The 18,737-nt window shown below is 37.9% G+C and overlaps 1 protein-coding gene across 1 annotated transcript; it reads left to right on the top strand.

Moving 5' to 3' along the window:
* The first annotated feature begins 574 nt into the window (after positions 1-574).
* LOC122023194 (E3 ubiquitin-protein ligase RFI2-like) lies at positions 575-17,468 on the top strand. The gene is made up of 6 exons (XM_042581278.1): positions 575-902; positions 13,264-13,436; positions 13,694-13,752; positions 15,842-15,870; positions 15,951-16,323; positions 16,538-17,468. Exons 1-6 carry the CDS (start codon positions 758-760, stop codon positions 16,986-16,988), a joined length of 1,230 nt encoding a protein of 409 aa, XP_042437212.1. The 5' UTR covers positions 575-757; the 3' UTR covers positions 16,989-17,468.
* Positions 17,469-18,737: the final 1,269 nt, after the last annotated feature.

Raw genomic sequence — 18,737 nt, 5'->3', positions numbered from 1 at the left:
TTAATTTTATTTTATTTTATTTTTTAAAACTAAACACTATAACCTAATTGGGAAGTCTGAACCCTAGAGGTAAAATCTAAAAAAGAAAATAACTTTAATACTATAACCCAAAGTCTGAACCCTAAAAATAAAATTTTTAAAAAATATTTTAATTATTTTTTAATTCATAAATAAAAAAAACGATTGATATCCTGCGCGACGTGCACACGCAGGATAACAACTTCGTATATATATATATATATATATATATATAAAGATTTAATATGACATTTCTATTAATTTGAGGTATCATTTTGATTTTTTCAAAAAAAAAATTATATAAATTTCTACCTTCTTTAATGAGTTGTTGAACTTAACACCAACGTTGCTTTGTACAGCCACAACTAGATTCAACACGGATTGCAAGGATGCTACAAGAAGCGGATCCGAAACCCGAATTATGGATCCGCCTATTCTATCCTAAGATCCCTCAACGATCGCCGTCCTTCTGGGCACAAATGATGACGTGGACGGAAACGGACGGTTTAGTCGTATGTTAGCGCATGAAGCACCGTATGCGGACTGTTCAGGCCACGATAATAAACCGATGCGTTCTGAATCGCTTTTGTAGCAAAGGAGAGTGTAGGGGAGGAGATCGGGCATTTCTTCGAGGTGGAAATCTAGGGCGCAGGCGCAACGAAGGAGTTTGTGGATTGGATTACGGCGGACGCTGCTCCTCTCGTCGTCCTTCGTTGCTCGAGGGTTAGGGCATGCAGGGATGGAACTCGAGGAGCTGGTTAAGGAAGGAAAAGAAGGCGAGGAGGTCGTGCACGACGTTGCCTGCTCGATCTGCCTTGAGGCCGTGAAGAGCAGAGGGGGCCGAGCCACTGCTCGGCTGCAATGCGGGCACGAATTCCATCTAGGTTAGTTTCTCTGGATGATTTTCTTCTTTCATTTTTTCTTTGTTTCTGCTCCTTATATATGTTTTTTTCCCGTTGGTATCTGGTGTTTCTACATGGTAGGCAGTGAGATTTGATGGAAAGATGCCTTTTTGGTGGTCTATTTAGGATAATTTCTGGTTTGCAACACAAAATTTCTAAAGAGAAGTAATTACTTCTGTATTTTCCCCTCTTTTCTAATGATGGAAAGATGCCTTTTAGGTGATCTACTTAAGGTTAATTTTTGGTTTGCAATACAATTTCTAAAGAGAAGTAATTACTTCTGTATTTTCCCCTCTTTTCTTATGATGTATATTTTTTGATTCTGTCAAATCTGGCAAATTATTATGAATTAGAGACAAGTACAACTACTTCCATCCTACATGAGCTGCTTGCGTTTGTGAGAATTCCTGCTGATTCTTTACACTAAGTTTGTTCATTCTCTGGAATTAGGAGTAAGGGAGAGGAAAAGGAAGGAAAGATAGGGAAGGGCAGTCACAAAAAAATTTCAAAGCAACATATATACTTCTTCCTTAGTTTCCGGTAACACCTTACTGAGAAAGTGGGCGCGATTTGTTCCAGAGAAAACTCTCTCCATAGTTTGGTATGCTATTTTTCTATTAGAAAATCATATTCCAACAGACAGGTTTTAGCTTCACTTGACCACTACCACTGCCCTGTTCTCTCTTTGACAGACCAATGCCGCAATTGAGATTTTACTTACTTCTTAAGATTCATGTTCTCAAGTTACAATGGGAAAAAAATTTAAACCAAAAAGAATCATGTTGCGCCGTATATTCAAAATTACTACAATTAATATACCGCTTCAATCAATCTTGACCAACAGGTAAAAAAAATGATATAAACTATATTCCACCAGGAGAAAAAAAAATGCGTGCACTTTGGTAATTCGGTAACAAGCTTTGATTATTCTCTTTAGAAGTAAGAGTCATGTTTTGAATTTTGATTTATTAGACAAGATATAAAAGGGACAAAGTTAAACAACATAAACAGTAAAGAGCTAGGGGAGATTCAAAAAAGTTAATTTGTAAATCTTGAATCTATTGAAAGATAGCAAAATAAGCGATAGCGGCATCTGAATGCTAGATGATATTCTAAACAGCAGGAATAATAATAAGTTGTTTAGATCAGATGAACTCTGTGAACAAAAATATCAAAGAAATGTGAAGCAAAACCCCTCAATATCTACTGAAATGGCGTTCAGATGGACATGTGGTGCTAATCATAGAAGATTGTACGATATAATGCAAATGGATGTTGGAGATAATTCTGGCAGATAAATAAGAAAAAGGTATCCAAGGTTAGACTGCTCCGTCCTTTGACCAAGCAAGATATACAATGAAATGATCAATAAGGTGAGTCTGTGCATTGAACATGCCAGTTGAAGTAAGATGATCATAGTAAAAGACTTTGAGATTATGATGCTAAGATATCCAATAAAACTGATCTAAATATTCTTACTAGGTACAATCAGAAAAAAGCAACTGCACTTGCTGTGCTAGTGCCTGGGTTGTTTACCTCATCAATAAGTCCTGGAATTTGGTTGCTCTACTACTATCAATGCTTCTTGAGGAGGCTGTGCCAGCAGGGAGGAGGAGGGAGAGGGTCGAGATGGTAAAGCAAGATTAGCTGCGTCTGCTGGAAGGGATGTGTTCTCTCGCTGAAACCAAGCCTCATGAGAGTTGGGTTTCTTGATTGCTCAAAATGGATGATTGGAGGAGTTGAGGGCGAAACTGGGAAAAAGGAGTGTGGTAGCAATCTTGCGGGGAGGAACGACTCCTGGTCCAATGTCTGAGAGGAGGATGAGGATGGTCATGTTAGAAAGCACAAGAGGTTGTACTTGCATTATTGTGGGTTCAGTTCTATGGAGAGGGCTTCACGGGGGACCATAAATTCTACTTTTTGCAACCACCTCTCTCTCATAATTTATGATCGGGCACCCTTTTTTCATGGGAGGGCCCTTACACTTTAAGGACATTATAATAGGATTTTTTTACTGCATTTACCTCCAAGTTATATCCAATTTTTCTGTTTTATTGTCCTTCAAAAGCAAATAAGCTGGACATCCATATTGTAAAGTGCAGACTAGGTTGCACATGTTGAGTTTTCTTTGATTTAATTTACTGCTACAAAAGAATTCCAACTCTATGTTAGTAAATAATTCTTAATTTTCTGAGTTCCAACTTTTATATTTGTTTTTGCATGAGGAAATGAGAATTGAAACTCCATTTCTTATGTTTGGAATTAAAGGATACCATATTTGATACTATATATTATATATGTTATAGAATTCTTTAGTGCCATGTTTTTTAGAAATTTTCAAAAATCATAAGACTGTGATAAGAAGGGGAGCCTTGGCGCAATGGTAAAGTTGTTGCCATGTGACCAAAAGGTCACGGGTTCGAATCCTGGAAACAACCTCTTGCACAAAGCAGGGTAAGCCTGCGTACAATGGATCCTTCCCCGGGACCCCGCATGGCGGGAGCTTCGTGCACCGAGCTACCCTTTTTTTTTTATAAGACTGTGATGATATAATTCTTTTTACTGGAGTCTTCTGTATCCTCACTTTGTGATAGTAGAATTGTAGTTCTCATTTTTGTTATTTTCCAAAAATTAGTAATCTGATACATACAAACAATTATAATTTTATATTTGTTGCACTAAAAAATGTTCTTGTCAGCACTATAGTCACTCTTCACTTTGCCTATCTCCTAGTATCTGTGGTGATGATATATTCTGTTAAATATCTTGTTAAGCTATTCCAAAATAGCAGACGGGTGCTGGTGCAACTGCTAAAACTTGAGAGTGTGTTGGGCCTTTGTTTATTTATGATGACTTTAACATGATGATGATTAAATGTTGCATTTTCTCTTCAGAAACTTGTTGTTTTTGGTCATTTCCAGACCATGGCTCACCATATCAAACTTCCAGATTTTCATTTCCCAATTAGAGCTCAATAACTACAATCTTATTCTCTCCAAGGTTTCTTTTATCTTTCACTTTATGACTGTTCTCCCTTCTTTTTTCACAGTTTGTAAAGAGACACAAACTGGTGTGATAAAAGGTTGCCAAATAATGGTTCCTATTGTGGAATTGCAAATCCTATCAAATCTTAAATTCAATTACAAATTGTAATATAATTTAAAAAGTTTTCTACCTGGAATAAGTTTTACATTCTAATATTCTATATGATATCTACAATAAGGCAATTCTATTTTGTATCGCAACATGATTAATGGGGCATGTTGATTGATACGGGTTATAAGGAGTGGATCTCGTGTAATAATGTGAAAGGGAATATAAGGAGAAGAGGGAAGAAATAGGGAGGCTCGGATAAGATGAATGCACTCAATAAGAAAATCCCGATCGGAAATATAGGGCCGATTGGGATAAAACTAACGGAGCGCACAATGTAAGTAGGTATATTCGGTAGACAAAGCTCGGCCAAGCATATAGTGCGAACGAACCCAAATGGGTGAAGTATTAGCAAGCACACCTACGCCCAATAGGGGAGCTTCGATCGAGCATGAAATACCGACCGAGAATATAAGTCCGGTCGTGTATATAAGCCCGACTGAACTAAAACAGACAAAAAATTGGCGCGTTCAGATATGCCCGGTAGTAGAGGTTCGACCAAGCATAAAGTACCGGCCGAGTTAAAATAACAAAGGGTCACTGAACCTAGGAACACTTAGCAAGAAAAGCTCCACTAAGCTTAAAGGCGTGTATCCCTAAGCAATCTCTGTAATTGGTCAAGCGAAGATCGATTGCATATCATAAGGCCCAACATGACTCAATAGGCAAAGCCTGAGCGGGCATCAACACAATGTAGGCACAATACACTCCGTAGTAGAAGCCTGGTCGAGCATACACATAACTCGTTCGGTAATATAATCTCGGGCGATCGAGCAGGCATATGAACCAAGGTTGTCAGAAGGGGTTCGACTCAATACGCTCGATAGTAGAAGCCCGGTTGAGCATACACATAACTCATTCGGTAATGTAATCTCGGGCGATCGAGCCGACATACAAACCAAGGTTGTCAGAGGGGACTCGGCTTGGAAGTATCCGGTCGGACATAGGGACAATACACTCGATAGTAGAATCCTGGTCGAGCATACACATAACTCATTCGGTAATGTAATCTTGGGCGATCGAGCCGACATATAAACCAAGGTTGTGGGGACTCAGCTTGAAAGTATCCGGTCGGACATAGGTACAATACGCTCGGTAATACAATCCCGAGCAGGTATATCAACACGCACCTTTATGAGGCTATTAGTATGAGATCGGCCTGGTAAAATTTGGTCGGGCATAAAGACACTCACGTTTATTAAACCTCATGAACATAGCCAGTAAGGAGTATTATAATTAAATATGAGTGGGGTATGAGAATAATATATGATCATATGACATTTTGGTTAATTTAGCGGAAAACAGTTTCTAGAAACTTCTGTAAGTGCGCTAGACGACAAAGAAGGTACATATGGGGTATAAAAAGATTCCTTAAACTATTATTGTAGGTACTTACGTCATCTCATAACAAACCGGGGTCCACTTCATGATCGCGGAGGTTATATGAGGTGGTATAAAAAGGGGAATCCTCTCCGTTGGCAAAGTACGCAAAACGCCACCGCTGAAACCCTAGTTCCACTTCGATTTTTACTATATTTCATCTTCTTCCCACTTGAAACAGAGGGGACTGACTTGAGCGTCGGAGGGCCTAGCCAGGGATTCCCACCCCGATCTTGGGTCACTAGCGCTTTGTTGGTTGGTTCCGTAGTGCGCACGAGGCGACAGCATCTGTCGTAATATTGAGTTGTGGTTTTCTTCATCACGGTGCTCCAATTCGTCGGAGTCTTTCCTAGATCTGCTTTGGGTTTCTCAGATCTAGCTTCAACCTGCTATTCTCATCGCTGAAAGGTACTTTTGACTGGATTTCTTCGGGATCTTCTTTGGTTTTCTTAGATCCATTATTATTCGCTTTCCTCGGGGTCGTCGCCTATCTCTCCTCCAGAGTCATCGTTTGTCGTCCCCAGCTTTTCATCCCGTTACGCTTTCAGACATGATCAAATTTGGCGTCGTCTGTGAAATAATAGGTTGAAGCTAGATCTGAGAAACCTAAAGCAGATCTAGTGAAGACTCCGGCGAATTGAAGCACCGTGATGAAGAAAACACAGCTCGATGTTCCGGCAGTTGTTGTCGCCTCCTGCGTACTACGGAACCAACCAACAAAGCGTCAGTGACCTAAGACCGGGGTGGGAATCCCTAGCTATGCCCTCCCACGCTCAAGTCAGTCCCCGCTGTTCCAAGTGGGAAGAAGTACAGTAAAAATCGAAGTGGAACTAGGGTTTCAACGATGGTGTTTTGCGTACCTTGCCAACGGAGAGGATTCCCCTTTTTATATCACCTCATATAACCTCCGCGATCATGAGGTGGACCCCGGTTTGTTAGAGTTTGTTATGAGATGACGTAAGTACCTGCAATAATAGTTTAAGGAATCTTTTTATACCCCATATGTACCTTCTTTGTCGTCTAGCGCACTTACAGAAGTTTCTAGAAACTGTTTTCCGCTAAATTAACCAAAATGTCATATGATCATATATTATTCTCATACCCCACTCATATTTAATTATAATACTCCTTACTGGCTATGTTCATGAGGTTTAATAATCGTGAGTGTCTTTATGCCCGGCCAAATTTTACCAGGCCGATCTCATACTAATAGCCTCATAAAGGTGCGTGTTGATATACCCGCCCGGGATTGTGTTACCGAGCGTATTGTACCTATGTCCGACCGGATACTTCCAAGCTGAGTCCCCTCTGACAACCTTGGTTTGTATTTCGGCTCGATCATCCGAGATTACATTACCGAACAAGTTATGTGTATGCTCGACCGGGATTCTACTATCGAGCGTATTGTGCCTATGTCCGACCGGATACTTTCAAGCCGAGCCCCCTCTGACAACCTTGGTTTGTATGTCGGCTCGATCGCCCGAGATTACATTATCGAACGAGTTATGTGTATGCTCGACCGGGCTTCTATTATCGAGCATATTGAGTTGAGCCCCTTCTGACAACCTTGGTTCGTATGCTTGCTCGATCGCTCGAGATTATATTACCGAACGAGTTATGTGTATGCTCGACCGGGCTTCTACTACGGAGCATATTGTGCCTACATTGTGTTGATGCCCGCTCGGGCTTTGCCTATTGAGTCATATTGGGCCTTATGATATGCAATCGATCTTCGCTTGACCGATTACAGAAATTGATTAGGGATATACGCCTTTAAGTTTAGCGGAGCTTTGCTTGCTAAGCGTTCCTAGGTTCATTGACCCTCTGTTATTTTAATTCGGTCGGTACTTTATGCTTGGTCGAACCTCTACTGCTGGGCGTATCTGAACGCACTAATCCTTTGTCTGTTTTAGTTCAGTCGAGCTTATATACTCGATCGGACTTATATTCTCGGTCGGTATTTCATGCTTGATCGAAGCTCCCTTGCTGGGTGTAGGTGTGTTTGCTAATACTTCATCCATTTGGGTTCGTCCGACACTATATGCTTGGCCGAGCTTTGTCTGCCGAATATACCTACTTACATTGTGTGCTCCGTTAGTTTTATCCTGGACCTATATTTCCGACTGGGATTTGTTTATTGAGCGCATTTATCTTATCTGAGCCTCCCTATTGTAGGATCGAAAAGAATTTAGATATCTCCACAATTGCATGTTATTGTCCACTTTGGGCTTAAGTCCTCATGGTTTTGCTCTTGGGCTCTACCCAAAAGGCCTCATGCCAATGGAGATATCTTTCTCTTATAAACCCATGATCTTTCCCATGTGTTTTCAATGTGGGACTATGTTTGCAACCCCAACAATCCCCCCTTAAACAAAGGACCACATATTTCCCATGTCCGATCCTTGATCCACCAGGTCTTCGTACCCCTCGGTTCACCTGACCTACTAGGATTTCCTTGCCTAGCCGCAACTAGGACTTCCTGCCTGGTGTCTGGTCCTTTTGATCCGAATATTGGAGCCCCCACTTTCTTTGTTAAAGGTCAATATTGTACCCACATGGGTCAACCATAGCTCTTGTGCACAGTCGGCGGTTAAACCTTCTGGCAGTCCGGGCTCTGATACCAATTGTAGGATCGAAAAGAATTTAGATATCTCCACAATTGTATGATATTGTCTACTTTGGGCCTAAGCCCTCATGGTTTTGCTCTTGGGCTCTATCCAAAAGGCCTCATGCCAATGGAGATATCTTTCTCTTATAAACTCATGATCTTTCCCATGTGTTTTCAATGTGGGACTATGTTTGCAACCTTGCAACCCCAACACCTATGTCTTCCTTCTTCTCCTTATATTCAGTGTTGCAGATTTTGCTAGGCGCCAGTCGGGCGCTCGACTGGCGCCTAGCGCCTAGGCGGTGCCTAGGCGCTCTAGATACCATGTGGTCTTTTAGTGAAAATGTGAAATACACATTGATCTCAATGAAATACCAAAATTCAAAACAAGTAACAACTAGCAAGTGATACCAAAATGAACATCAAGTAGCCTAAGCTAAATAGCAAATAGCATCAAGCTATTCAAAGTTCCAACTTCAAAGGAAAAAAAACATGGAAACAAACTAGTAGTCTAGTACAAACTACAAACTACAAAGTACACACTACAAAGATAACAATCATAACATCAGTTTGTACTACAAATCCTTAGGAAAATTCCTCTCCTTCTCCATATTCTTCTATGATATGCTCTTCATCTGATTCAAAATCAAACTCATACACACTCACTTCCTCCTCACTCTCGGATTGAAAGTCATCCTCATCAAGTTCTCTAAGTCTACTACTTCTTCTAAGCCTAAGCGCTTCATCTGCTCCCATAGCATCACTAACAACTTTCCAAGTCATGCCTGTGTCGTGTTCAACTTCATCATCAAGCCCATCAACAATCCAATCTTGTGTAGAATTTGCATCACTTGCTAGAAGAACCTCAATATTCCTCTCTTTTTCCCTATTTTTCTTGTTCATCAGTTTTGCATTGAATTGAACAAAGACTAGATTATTTAATCGACGTGTATCTAGTCTATTCCTTTTCTTTGTATGCACCTACAAATACAATTAATATTTATGAGAACATAATGAACTATTAGTCTATTAGTATTAAAATAGTTTAAGACTTTAAGCTACTAACCCCTTCAAATGTACTCCAATTTCTTTCACACCCCGATGAACTAGTAGTTAAAGAGAGGATCTTCATAGCAATTTTCTGCAAGTTAGGAGTCAATGCACCAAAAGTCGACCACCAATTTGCTGCGTAATTATAAAAAAATAAGTCAATAACATGAATAATATTAATAACCTCAAACAATAATAATATTATGAATATTTATTTAATTACTTGGATCAAACTTGTCATCATTCAATGAACATACTTTTACTGCAATGGGTTTTCCAAAGATAGACTCCTTTTTCTTATACATGGGTAACTCCTCACTCAAAATGATATTTTGCATATCAATATCCCCAAAAAAGATAACATCCATACAATCAATGACCCCAATTGAGACAGTTTGATCCAAATAAAGAAGCGGATCCTTATAATGATAAAAAGGATTCAACAAATAAGCCATCAGATGCAGTGGACTATCTAGCCTATCTTTCATCTTTGCATCAATAATATCAATAATATGCTGATAGTTTTTTGGAACATTACTTAGAGCATTCTTAATATCTTTCTTAGCTTGCAGAAGCTCACCATACACAAAACCCATAGATGGTTTCTTATCAGCATCAACAATTCGAAGCACCTTCACCAAAGGTGCAAAAACCTTCAAGCACAATGACACACCAGTCCAAAATCCAATACTCAACACTGTTGTGTAAGATGTTTTCCCTTTAACACTCTTGGAAAATTTGCATTCTTCTCAATCAGTGCTAGTAAACATTGTCCTTAATTGACTTTTTTTCTCAGATAAACTTTGCAAAGTTAGAAATGCTGAAGCAAATCTAGTCACCCCTGGTCTCACAATATCTCTCTTCTTTGTATATGATCTCATCAATGTCAAGGTCTTATGGTGAGCATAAATAAATATAGTTAATGCCTTGGCTTGATCAATGACTTTCTTGAACCTTGGTATACTTGCAATACTTTCAAGCATAAGATTTATAGAATGAGTAGCACATGAGGTCCAAAAGATTGTTGGCCTCTTCTCCTTCAACAACTTTGCAGCTCCCATGTTATTTGAGGCATTATCAGTTACTATTTGAACAACATTTTCTGGACCAACCTATTGAATGCATTGCTCTACATACTCATAAATTAGTTGACTTGTATGAGTTTCATCTGAAGATTCTTTAGAGGAAAGAAAAACGGTGCCTAATCTAGAATTGACACACAAGTTCATAATTGACCTCCTTTTTCTGTCACTCCAAGCATCTGTAATAATTGAGCACCCATTCAATTTCCATTCTTCTTCATTTGTCTTCAGTGAGCCTTTGATCCTGTCAACCTTTTTCTTCAAATACGGCTCGCTCATTTCATATCTAGTAGGAGGTTTAAACCCTGGCCCAAATTGACCAACCGCCTCCATCATCACCTTAAAGCTATCTCTATCAACAACATTAAAAGAAACACCAGCTTCATATGCCCATCTACAGACATTCTTTAACCAAACTTGTTCTTTCTTTGAAAAGAGCATCATTGATGTTTTGTTCCCGCTTGCTCTTTGCTAAGTTCAAAGGAGTCTCGGGGTTAATGACACTTGAAAACTTATCCATAGGACCAAGGGTACGTGATGGTTTCATGGTCCCAAAAGATTCTTGAAATTCATCCACATCAATGTCTTTTCGAATATTCACATCCAATCTTAAAGATTCCTCTTCAATTTTCTTGTTTCTCTTCTTCATCTTTCCCTCATTAATTGCATTCCTACACTTAGCTTGATCATCTTTTGAAGACTTTGGACATGCAGACACATTTCCCATTATGTGTGCTACGTGTTCTTTTATTCTGTAAACTCCTCCGGACATAACTTTCCCACATAAAATACATTTGACTTTGTCCAAGTTCTTTGCATCAATTAACATCCCATACACCCATCCAACATCATTCGATTTTCGTTTTAGTACTTTACAATCTTGAGAAGCTTGAGAAACACTAACCGAGCCCGAACCCTCGGGAGCAGTTGAAGATGCCATAATTGCATAATAGTAGCAGGCCAATGAAAAAGCTTCTAATGAAAAATTGAAGAATTGTAACACTAACAAAAGCTTCCAATGAAAAATTGTAACCGGTAAACCTCATTAATTCAGTAAGTATTACTGTATTAGCAATTTAGCATGTCAAATCTCTTTAATCGACCAAGAAGCATCAAAGAAGAACCAAGATGCAAGATGGCAGAAGCACCGAGAAGCATCGAAGAACCAAGAAGCATAAAAGAAGAAGCAAGAAGGAAGAAGCACCAAGAAGCATCGAAGAACCAAGAAGCATAAAAGAAGAAGCAAGAAGGAAGAAGCACCAAGAAGCATCGAAGAACCAAGAAACATCAAAGAAGAAGCAAGAAGGAAGAAGCACTAAGAATCATCGAAGAACCAAGAAACATCGAAGAACCAAGAAGGTAGAAGCACCAAGAAGAACCAAGAAGCATCAAAGAAGCAGCAAAGAAGAAGTGAAGAACTAAGAAGCAAGAAGGCAGAAGCACCAAGAAGCATTGAAGAACCAAGAAGGATCAAAGAGGAAGCAAGAAGGCAAGCAAAAAGCATGGAAGAATCAGAATTCACCAGTGGTGCAGATTCTTGCTTCTTCGAGTTTGATGCAGAGATATTAGGGCGCCGGAGAGATTCTAGCGAGGCGTGGCAGAGAACGGTGGAAGGGTGGACCAGAATGAACGCAGCGACGCTGGCGGCAGAGAGATGTGCAGCAAGATTAGGGTGGGTGGCAGAGAGATGTGCAGCGAGATTAGGGCGGGTGACAAAGAGATGTGCAGCGAGATTAGGGTTGGAGCTGTGGAAAGAAACATAGTAGTTTTGGGCTTTTGGGCTATAAATAATTATAGAAAAAAGGGTTTGGTCCAAAACAAAAAAAAAATCTGTTTGGTCTAGGCGGCGCCTAGGCCGAACAGACCGCCTATTTGGCGCCTAGGACCGCATATAAATAGTACCGCCTAGTTTGGCCGAATATGAGGTTTTCGGTTCGGCTAGGGGCCGCCTAGCGCCTAGGTGGCTGCCTAGGCCGAAATCTACAACACTGCTTATATTCCCTTTCACATTATTACACGGGATCCACTCCTTATAACCCGTATCATTGATCTTGATTAACGACGATAAAATATGGTTCATATTTCACTTATAAAAAAATTTCAAAATATTGTCTTTCAATTAAAAAATGAAATGACAATAGTACATTTCACATTGACTATCTTTAGCAATGGAACACTCACCATTGATTCTTTGGGCCAACATTTTTTTTTTCTACTTCAAACTTCATCCTTCCTAGCCTCTGCATTTGTATCCTTTTATAACATTCATATTTATTTATTTATGTGATAGGCTGGCTTACTTTTTGATGGGTTGGGTTTATTTAAATTAAAAAGGGCAACTCGGTGCACGAAACTCCCGCTATATGGGGTCCCAGGGAAGAATCCATTGTACACAGCCTTATCCTACTTTTTTGCAAGTGACTGTTTCCAGGATTTGAATTCGTGATCTTTTGGTCACAAAACAACAATTTTACCGTTGCGCCAAGGCTCCCCTTCGGTTGGGTTTATTTAATTTATTGGATTTAATTTTGATGAGTGCTATTTGATCTTTAACGAGGATTCTTTCTCTTTTTTTTTCTCTCATAATATAAAAATGTAGAATCACATTTAATTGAATTGTCACTCTCCCTTTAAGTTCTGATTCAGATGTCTACACCTATCATGACAATACAGATTGCCAACCCTATGGTTTTATTAACTACGATTGGAATTTCTTAAGTTTTGGTTGACATCCACCATTGATCATTCAACTCTGAATTCCTGATGTTCACACTCTTCGGAACATACCTTTTTGACTACAATATTTTCTGAGTTTCAGAGTTTAAAGGTCAGCTACCTTAGCTCTTCATAACGTGAACCTGTTTAGTGTGCTTAGTTTTTCTCATTACATGCTGTTTAAAGTTAAACTAAAGACGAAGTTAACTTATGCTCACAGGTGAATCATCTAATTTTTTTTTTCAAACAATTATTCTTATGCTAAATATGATGATTACCTGCCATGATAAATTGGCTTTTCCAGCTAGAACTTTAGCGGACTTACTAATTGTCATTGCCAAATTATTTGTTTCAGATTGCATTGGTTCTGCCTTTAATGCTAAAGGAGTGATGCAATGCCCGAATTGTCGAAAAGTTGAAGAGGGAGGAAATTGGCTCTACTCAAATGGCTGCCATCCAACTCCAGATCTTGTTGTCGATGAGTGGATGCACAATGAAGACCTTCACAATCATAGTTACACTGAACCTGTATGTTGATAATGATGAATTATTACTCCTCATTATGCACATTTGTATTTGTTTAAACTTTCAATAACCCATCCCATTTAGATATTGAACATTTATAAATCTCACTAAGAAAAAAAAATTCATACCTGACTATGCATGACTTCTTGAGTATAATGGTTTCTGTGATTCCATTTCTCCTGTTGTCTCTTATTATTTGTCAGATCTTTTGTTTCAATTGAATTTTTTTTCTCATCACACTTTTCTATTTGTTTCTACAGTCAGATGGAGGTCATTGGTGCCCTTTCAGTGGCTTGGCAAGAATTCAATCACTGTTTGAGTAAGTTAGACATTATATGATCTTTCTATATTGTATAATGGCAACCACTTTTTACTATTTGTGCTTTGACAAGATTTGTAACCATCCTTATTTTTCAGAAATAAATGCCATTGTTTTTTGTTTTTTATGTTGAAAATTAAGAGTTGGAGATTGAAAACTACGGTAAGCTTGGAAGCAGCCCCCCATTCCCACCACAACATTAGATCTAATGAGGTTAACTAAGTTTTGGAGGAAAGGACCTATATGATATCACAACCAAAATTTATAAATTTTAAGGATCATATTTTGGCCTGACCAGAGAACCGAACACCCGTTCGGCCTAGTTGGAGAATTGGACATGCACTCAGTTTGACCGGAGAAATACTCTTGCAACTTATAGTGTTCAGTAAAAGTGTACTTAGAAGTACTCTTGCTTAAGTAAAACAATGATGATATAAAAAATATATTTAAAATAATTATTTTTAATTGAATTTAAGAGTTACTTATAAATTGTATATTTAATCTTGATTCTTATTTTTATATGTGATTAAATTATCAGTATTTTTATTTTATTTTAAAATTATTACTATATGATTTATATTAAAATTTTAATTATTTTTCAAACCTACAATTTGCTTTACACGCTAGAATGCTTATAGTATACTCCCATGAGCTGATGTAGTTGGTTCATGCAAGGGTGTTGCTGCCCGGGTCGATTCCCGGGAGTGCGAAAGGCCTGTTGCTTCAATCTCTTTTTGCATGTGCTGCTGTTGCTGGGTGAAGCCATCGTGATTTACCTCCCTTCTAGATAGTGGGGGCCACCTTGGAGGAGTTGTCGAGGTGATAGTTTTATCTATTGCTATCAATAGAATGCTTATAGGATATTCATAATGTACAATATCTTACTATTTTATTAAAAATCTCCCCCCTTTTCTAACTAACTTTTGGTGAAGCCTAAAATGTATTTACGTTAATGTCCTTTTTTCTATTTATACTAAAAATAATTCCAAGGTTTATTAGTAATTCCACAAGCGAAACAATCAGTGATCTAGAGTTCGAGACTCAGCTATAGCGTATTATTATGAATTTTTCTCATTATTAATTTTCTTTGGTTGTTTTATATAAAAAATATAGTTCTCTTTAGTCTCATATCTTAGAATTGATAATACTATGATCAAAGAAGGTTCTATAAATATTTTAGACCGACAATGTTAAAAAATATACTTTTCTTAGTTTTTTTTACTAAGACAAGTATAATATTAAATTAAAATAATTTTTTGCATAGAGAAACCTGTTAAAGTAGTTTGTTGCTGGGATTCTCTAGCGTCATTATTATATGGGTCTGACGAATCTTACCCAAATAATTAATTCTTAGTTTATAAGGGTGGTACTAGAAAATCCAAAAAATTCAGATTTTCAAAGACCCAAATAATTTATATATTATTATATTATACACGCAACGCGTGTGCACGATCACACTAGTGTTTATAGTTAAAATTTGCTCTATACGGTATAAATTTTATTGTTTTTCAAAGCTACAATTTGCTTATTTTATAACCATCCCCCTTTTTAGGGGAAATCAAACCCAATGAAGCAGAAATATGATTGATCAAAGATTATAAGCTTTGATCATTCCAATTATTTCACATGTCATGGTTCTTAGAATTTGATTATCAAATCTTGTGTAAGATACAGAGCTTCTTGTTCAAATTATGAAACATCTCAATTTATAAATTTATAAATTGTGTTCTTCCTTTCTGCCTCGTAACTAACAAAAGTTGCATTTATGGTCTGTTTCCTTTCTGATGAATTTGGGTGTCAAAGGTTTATCGGTAACTGCTAGAAGTAAACCTTGAGGTAGATATACATAATACTGTAAATCTAACTGCATGTTTGAATGACTTTCTCTTGTGTGTTTTTTTGTAAACTCATGTTGCACGGGAATTGCATTGGGTTAGTTAATTATTGAACTTTTGTTCATAAATGGAGCACAGTTCGCATAATTCTTTTCTAACGCACTCCCTTATTGTTGGTGGTGACCATATTCCTTGCTAAAAGCCGCAATCTTTATAGTACATTAGTGACCTAACTTATCTTTTCTATTTTCTAGGGAAGGTGAATCTTCTTCAGCTGTTGCTTGTAAGTTGATGCTTCGGAAATATTAAATAGACACAATGTGAACTAAATTGGAATAATCAAGGATAATTTTGTTTTCACAGTTCGTGATCTTTTTGGATATCATGGTATTATGACTGAGCACCAGGCTACCATGTCATCAACTCATCCCTGCCCTTTCATAGCTCACACACAATGGCTCCAACCTCCTCCCAATCATTCAACATTTGATTTACAGCCTGATGGTCTTGGATATCACCAACAATGGAGTTATTTCTCGAGACCAAGAGATACTCACACTCGAATTGCGGCACTAAATAATTTGCGAAATCATGCTTGGGGACATCACCATCATCCATATTACCCTCCTAATGCCCACATTAACAGTGCTGATCTAGCATCTCACTTTTCAAGGTCTGAAACAGATGGTTTTCCTAGTGCCGATTCTGTTTTCCCTCCATTTGTTTTCAGCCACAGGTGAGTTATGTTCATCTATCTATTTATGATATGCCAACTTGTGCATTCATTCAAATAATATGACTGGCAATTGTCGTATCTACAATCCCTGATTAATATGTTCGCGTGTTTAACTTTACTCGGTTATTATTCATGCCCCCCACATAGTTCAACTTTGCTTGATGTACACTCACTGTGTGATGATTCTAACGTCTCTGTTTCTGTTTCCTTGCAGAAATGGCTCGAGACCTGGAGCTACCAGTTCCTCTGTTCCCCCCATGGTTCCACCGCACCCTAGAACCCTTGCCAATTTTCCTGAAGTCTACCAGCGTCAAAATTCTCAAAATGTGCACGGAACAAACATGCCACAGCCAGCAAACTGGAGGGGTGTCAATTCAGGAGAACAGGCATGGCCTTTCTTGATATCTTCAACCGTTTCTTTCAATGCCGGGGCAATTCAAAATATCGGTCGCCATCCATGGGAGCCTGATGATGCATCGACACATCTGTTTTCACCTGTTGGCAGGGAATTCATTGCCGGGGGCCCTTACCCTCAGCCAAATGGTGCATCAGATTCCAACTCTCCGATGAACTACTTGCTGCTGCCGAATGGCCCCGAGAGGTTATCAGTGCAAGCTGGATACAACCAAACAATACCTCCAGCTTGCATGCTGTCCCTGATGTGATGCAAATCTGCCATTTCTAGACACTGATCTATATTTCATTTCGGGATATACAAATAGTCGACTTCCTCAAGTCTCTCCATAAACTATGATTGGCTGCCCTTGGTCGCAAAGCTTCGAAGTAGTTCTGTTTGGACTGCATCCATCGTTTATAAACATCGCGGACATGTCTATTCTCATGGATAAGATGAATGACCAGAAATGGCATGATTGAAACAATCTGTTTTTAAACTCTTAGTGATGGGAAGACCCTCATAAGTTTAAAAGCCTGCACATTTTCTTTGTGGGAAAATGTATCGTCAAATTATAAGCTATTTTCCCGAGTCTTCAGTGAAACGAAGACCATCTGTACATTCGAAAAGCAGATGCTTTACTTCTCTTTTTAGTCGCATTTTGACTGCATGGCTGAATGATGCACATTAGTACACGCGTCAACACTGGTGGGCGTGTTTATGTATTTGATTATTTAAATGTTTTGGGTTTTGCCTTCTCGCATGGTTTGATTAAATTTAAAATATAATTTATTTAAATCTAAAAGTCGAGTGTCAAGAAATTCGTTCCCTATGATGTTTGATATACTGCTAATAATATCTGATTAATCTTGAAAGTGATCCGTTCGGCTTTAGGGAATTTTTTTATCGATTATCAGTTAAATTAAAAAGCACAAATAGATCATAATTGATGGTCTAATATCATAGTATGTTTAAACTCCCTAAATTTAATATACCCTAAGTGATATTTTTCATAATTCATAGTTTGGGAGTAATATATATAGTGTTTATTATTTTTTTATACCAGGTATATCTTATAATTTGAATAATTATGGGGAAAACGGTTCAATCTCACATTTCATCCACAAAGTAAATCTAAAAAGTATAGTAGTTCTTGACGTGATGTCCAATTTCACCTATAGTTTAATTATCGTAAGTACGTTCTACGTGAGAATTGAACTCTGATTGTTTCGGAAAAATACTATGCTTCTTACTCACCACACTAAGCGCTGGGGCATATGATGCTTTATCATTTGTATATCAGATATTTAGATCTTATAGCTTGATTAATTTTGAAATAGACGGTTTGATTTCACATTTCACCCACAAAGTAAATCAGAAAGTATTCGCGATGATCAATATTCGCGATGGTCCGTCCAAAGCTACCAACGTCCTTAGGTTTGTCATCCTATGGAAAGCAAAATATCCTGTAATACATCATTGTTGAAATTTAAAACTTAGGTGTCTGAGCGCAACACCAAACCCATGAGAGCATATGATGTTTTATCATTGCATAAAAAATGAAGTTAGTCATCTTAGCGATACTTCTAGGATGACCCCACACATTTTGAAAAAGATAAATCAAAGGGGGCATTTGTTATAGCGTAGCAGTCTTCTATATGAGAGAAGTCAAACAATCAACGAGTTTACATCCACTGAACAATAACTTTAAGACTTATTGTATCAAATATCCATATAGACATCAATTGCATCAACTCGTGAGGGCATATGATATTTTATCATTGAAGTAATAAGGTGATATTACTAATTTCAAATGTTCTAATATCATCCGCCCCATAGTAAAATATAAATAGATAAATTATAGAAAATATTTTACTTAATACAGTATATATATATATATATATATATATAGCTTATTTTTTTTTAAAAAAAAGGTTTGCTTTGCTTTAAAAAATACTTTATCAAAATGGCTAAATTTAATTCCCAAGAGATTTTATTTATTTATTTTCCAAATGTTAAA

Source organism: Zingiber officinale, chromosome 1A (assembly GCF_018446385.1).
Source record: "Zingiber officinale cultivar Zhangliang chromosome 1A, Zo_v1.1, whole genome shotgun sequence".
Classification (NCBI taxonomy): Eukaryota; Viridiplantae; Streptophyta; class Magnoliopsida; order Zingiberales; family Zingiberaceae; genus Zingiber; species Zingiber officinale.
This window is presented reverse-complemented; position numbering and strand designations above follow the sequence as displayed.

Coding starts and splice junctions, on each gene's coding strand:
- LOC122023194 (XM_042581278.1), top strand. CDS start 758: ATGGAACTCGAGGAGCTGGTTAAGGAAGGAAAAGAAGGCGAGGAGGTC. Junction 13,753..15,841: donor AGAATTCAATCACTGTTTGA/GTAAGTTAGACA, acceptor TCTATTTTCTAG/GGAAGGTGAATCTTCTTCAG. Junction 16,324..16,537: donor CCATTTGTTTTCAGCCACAG/GTGAGTTATGTT, acceptor GTTTCCTTGCAG/AAATGGCTCGAGACCTGGAG.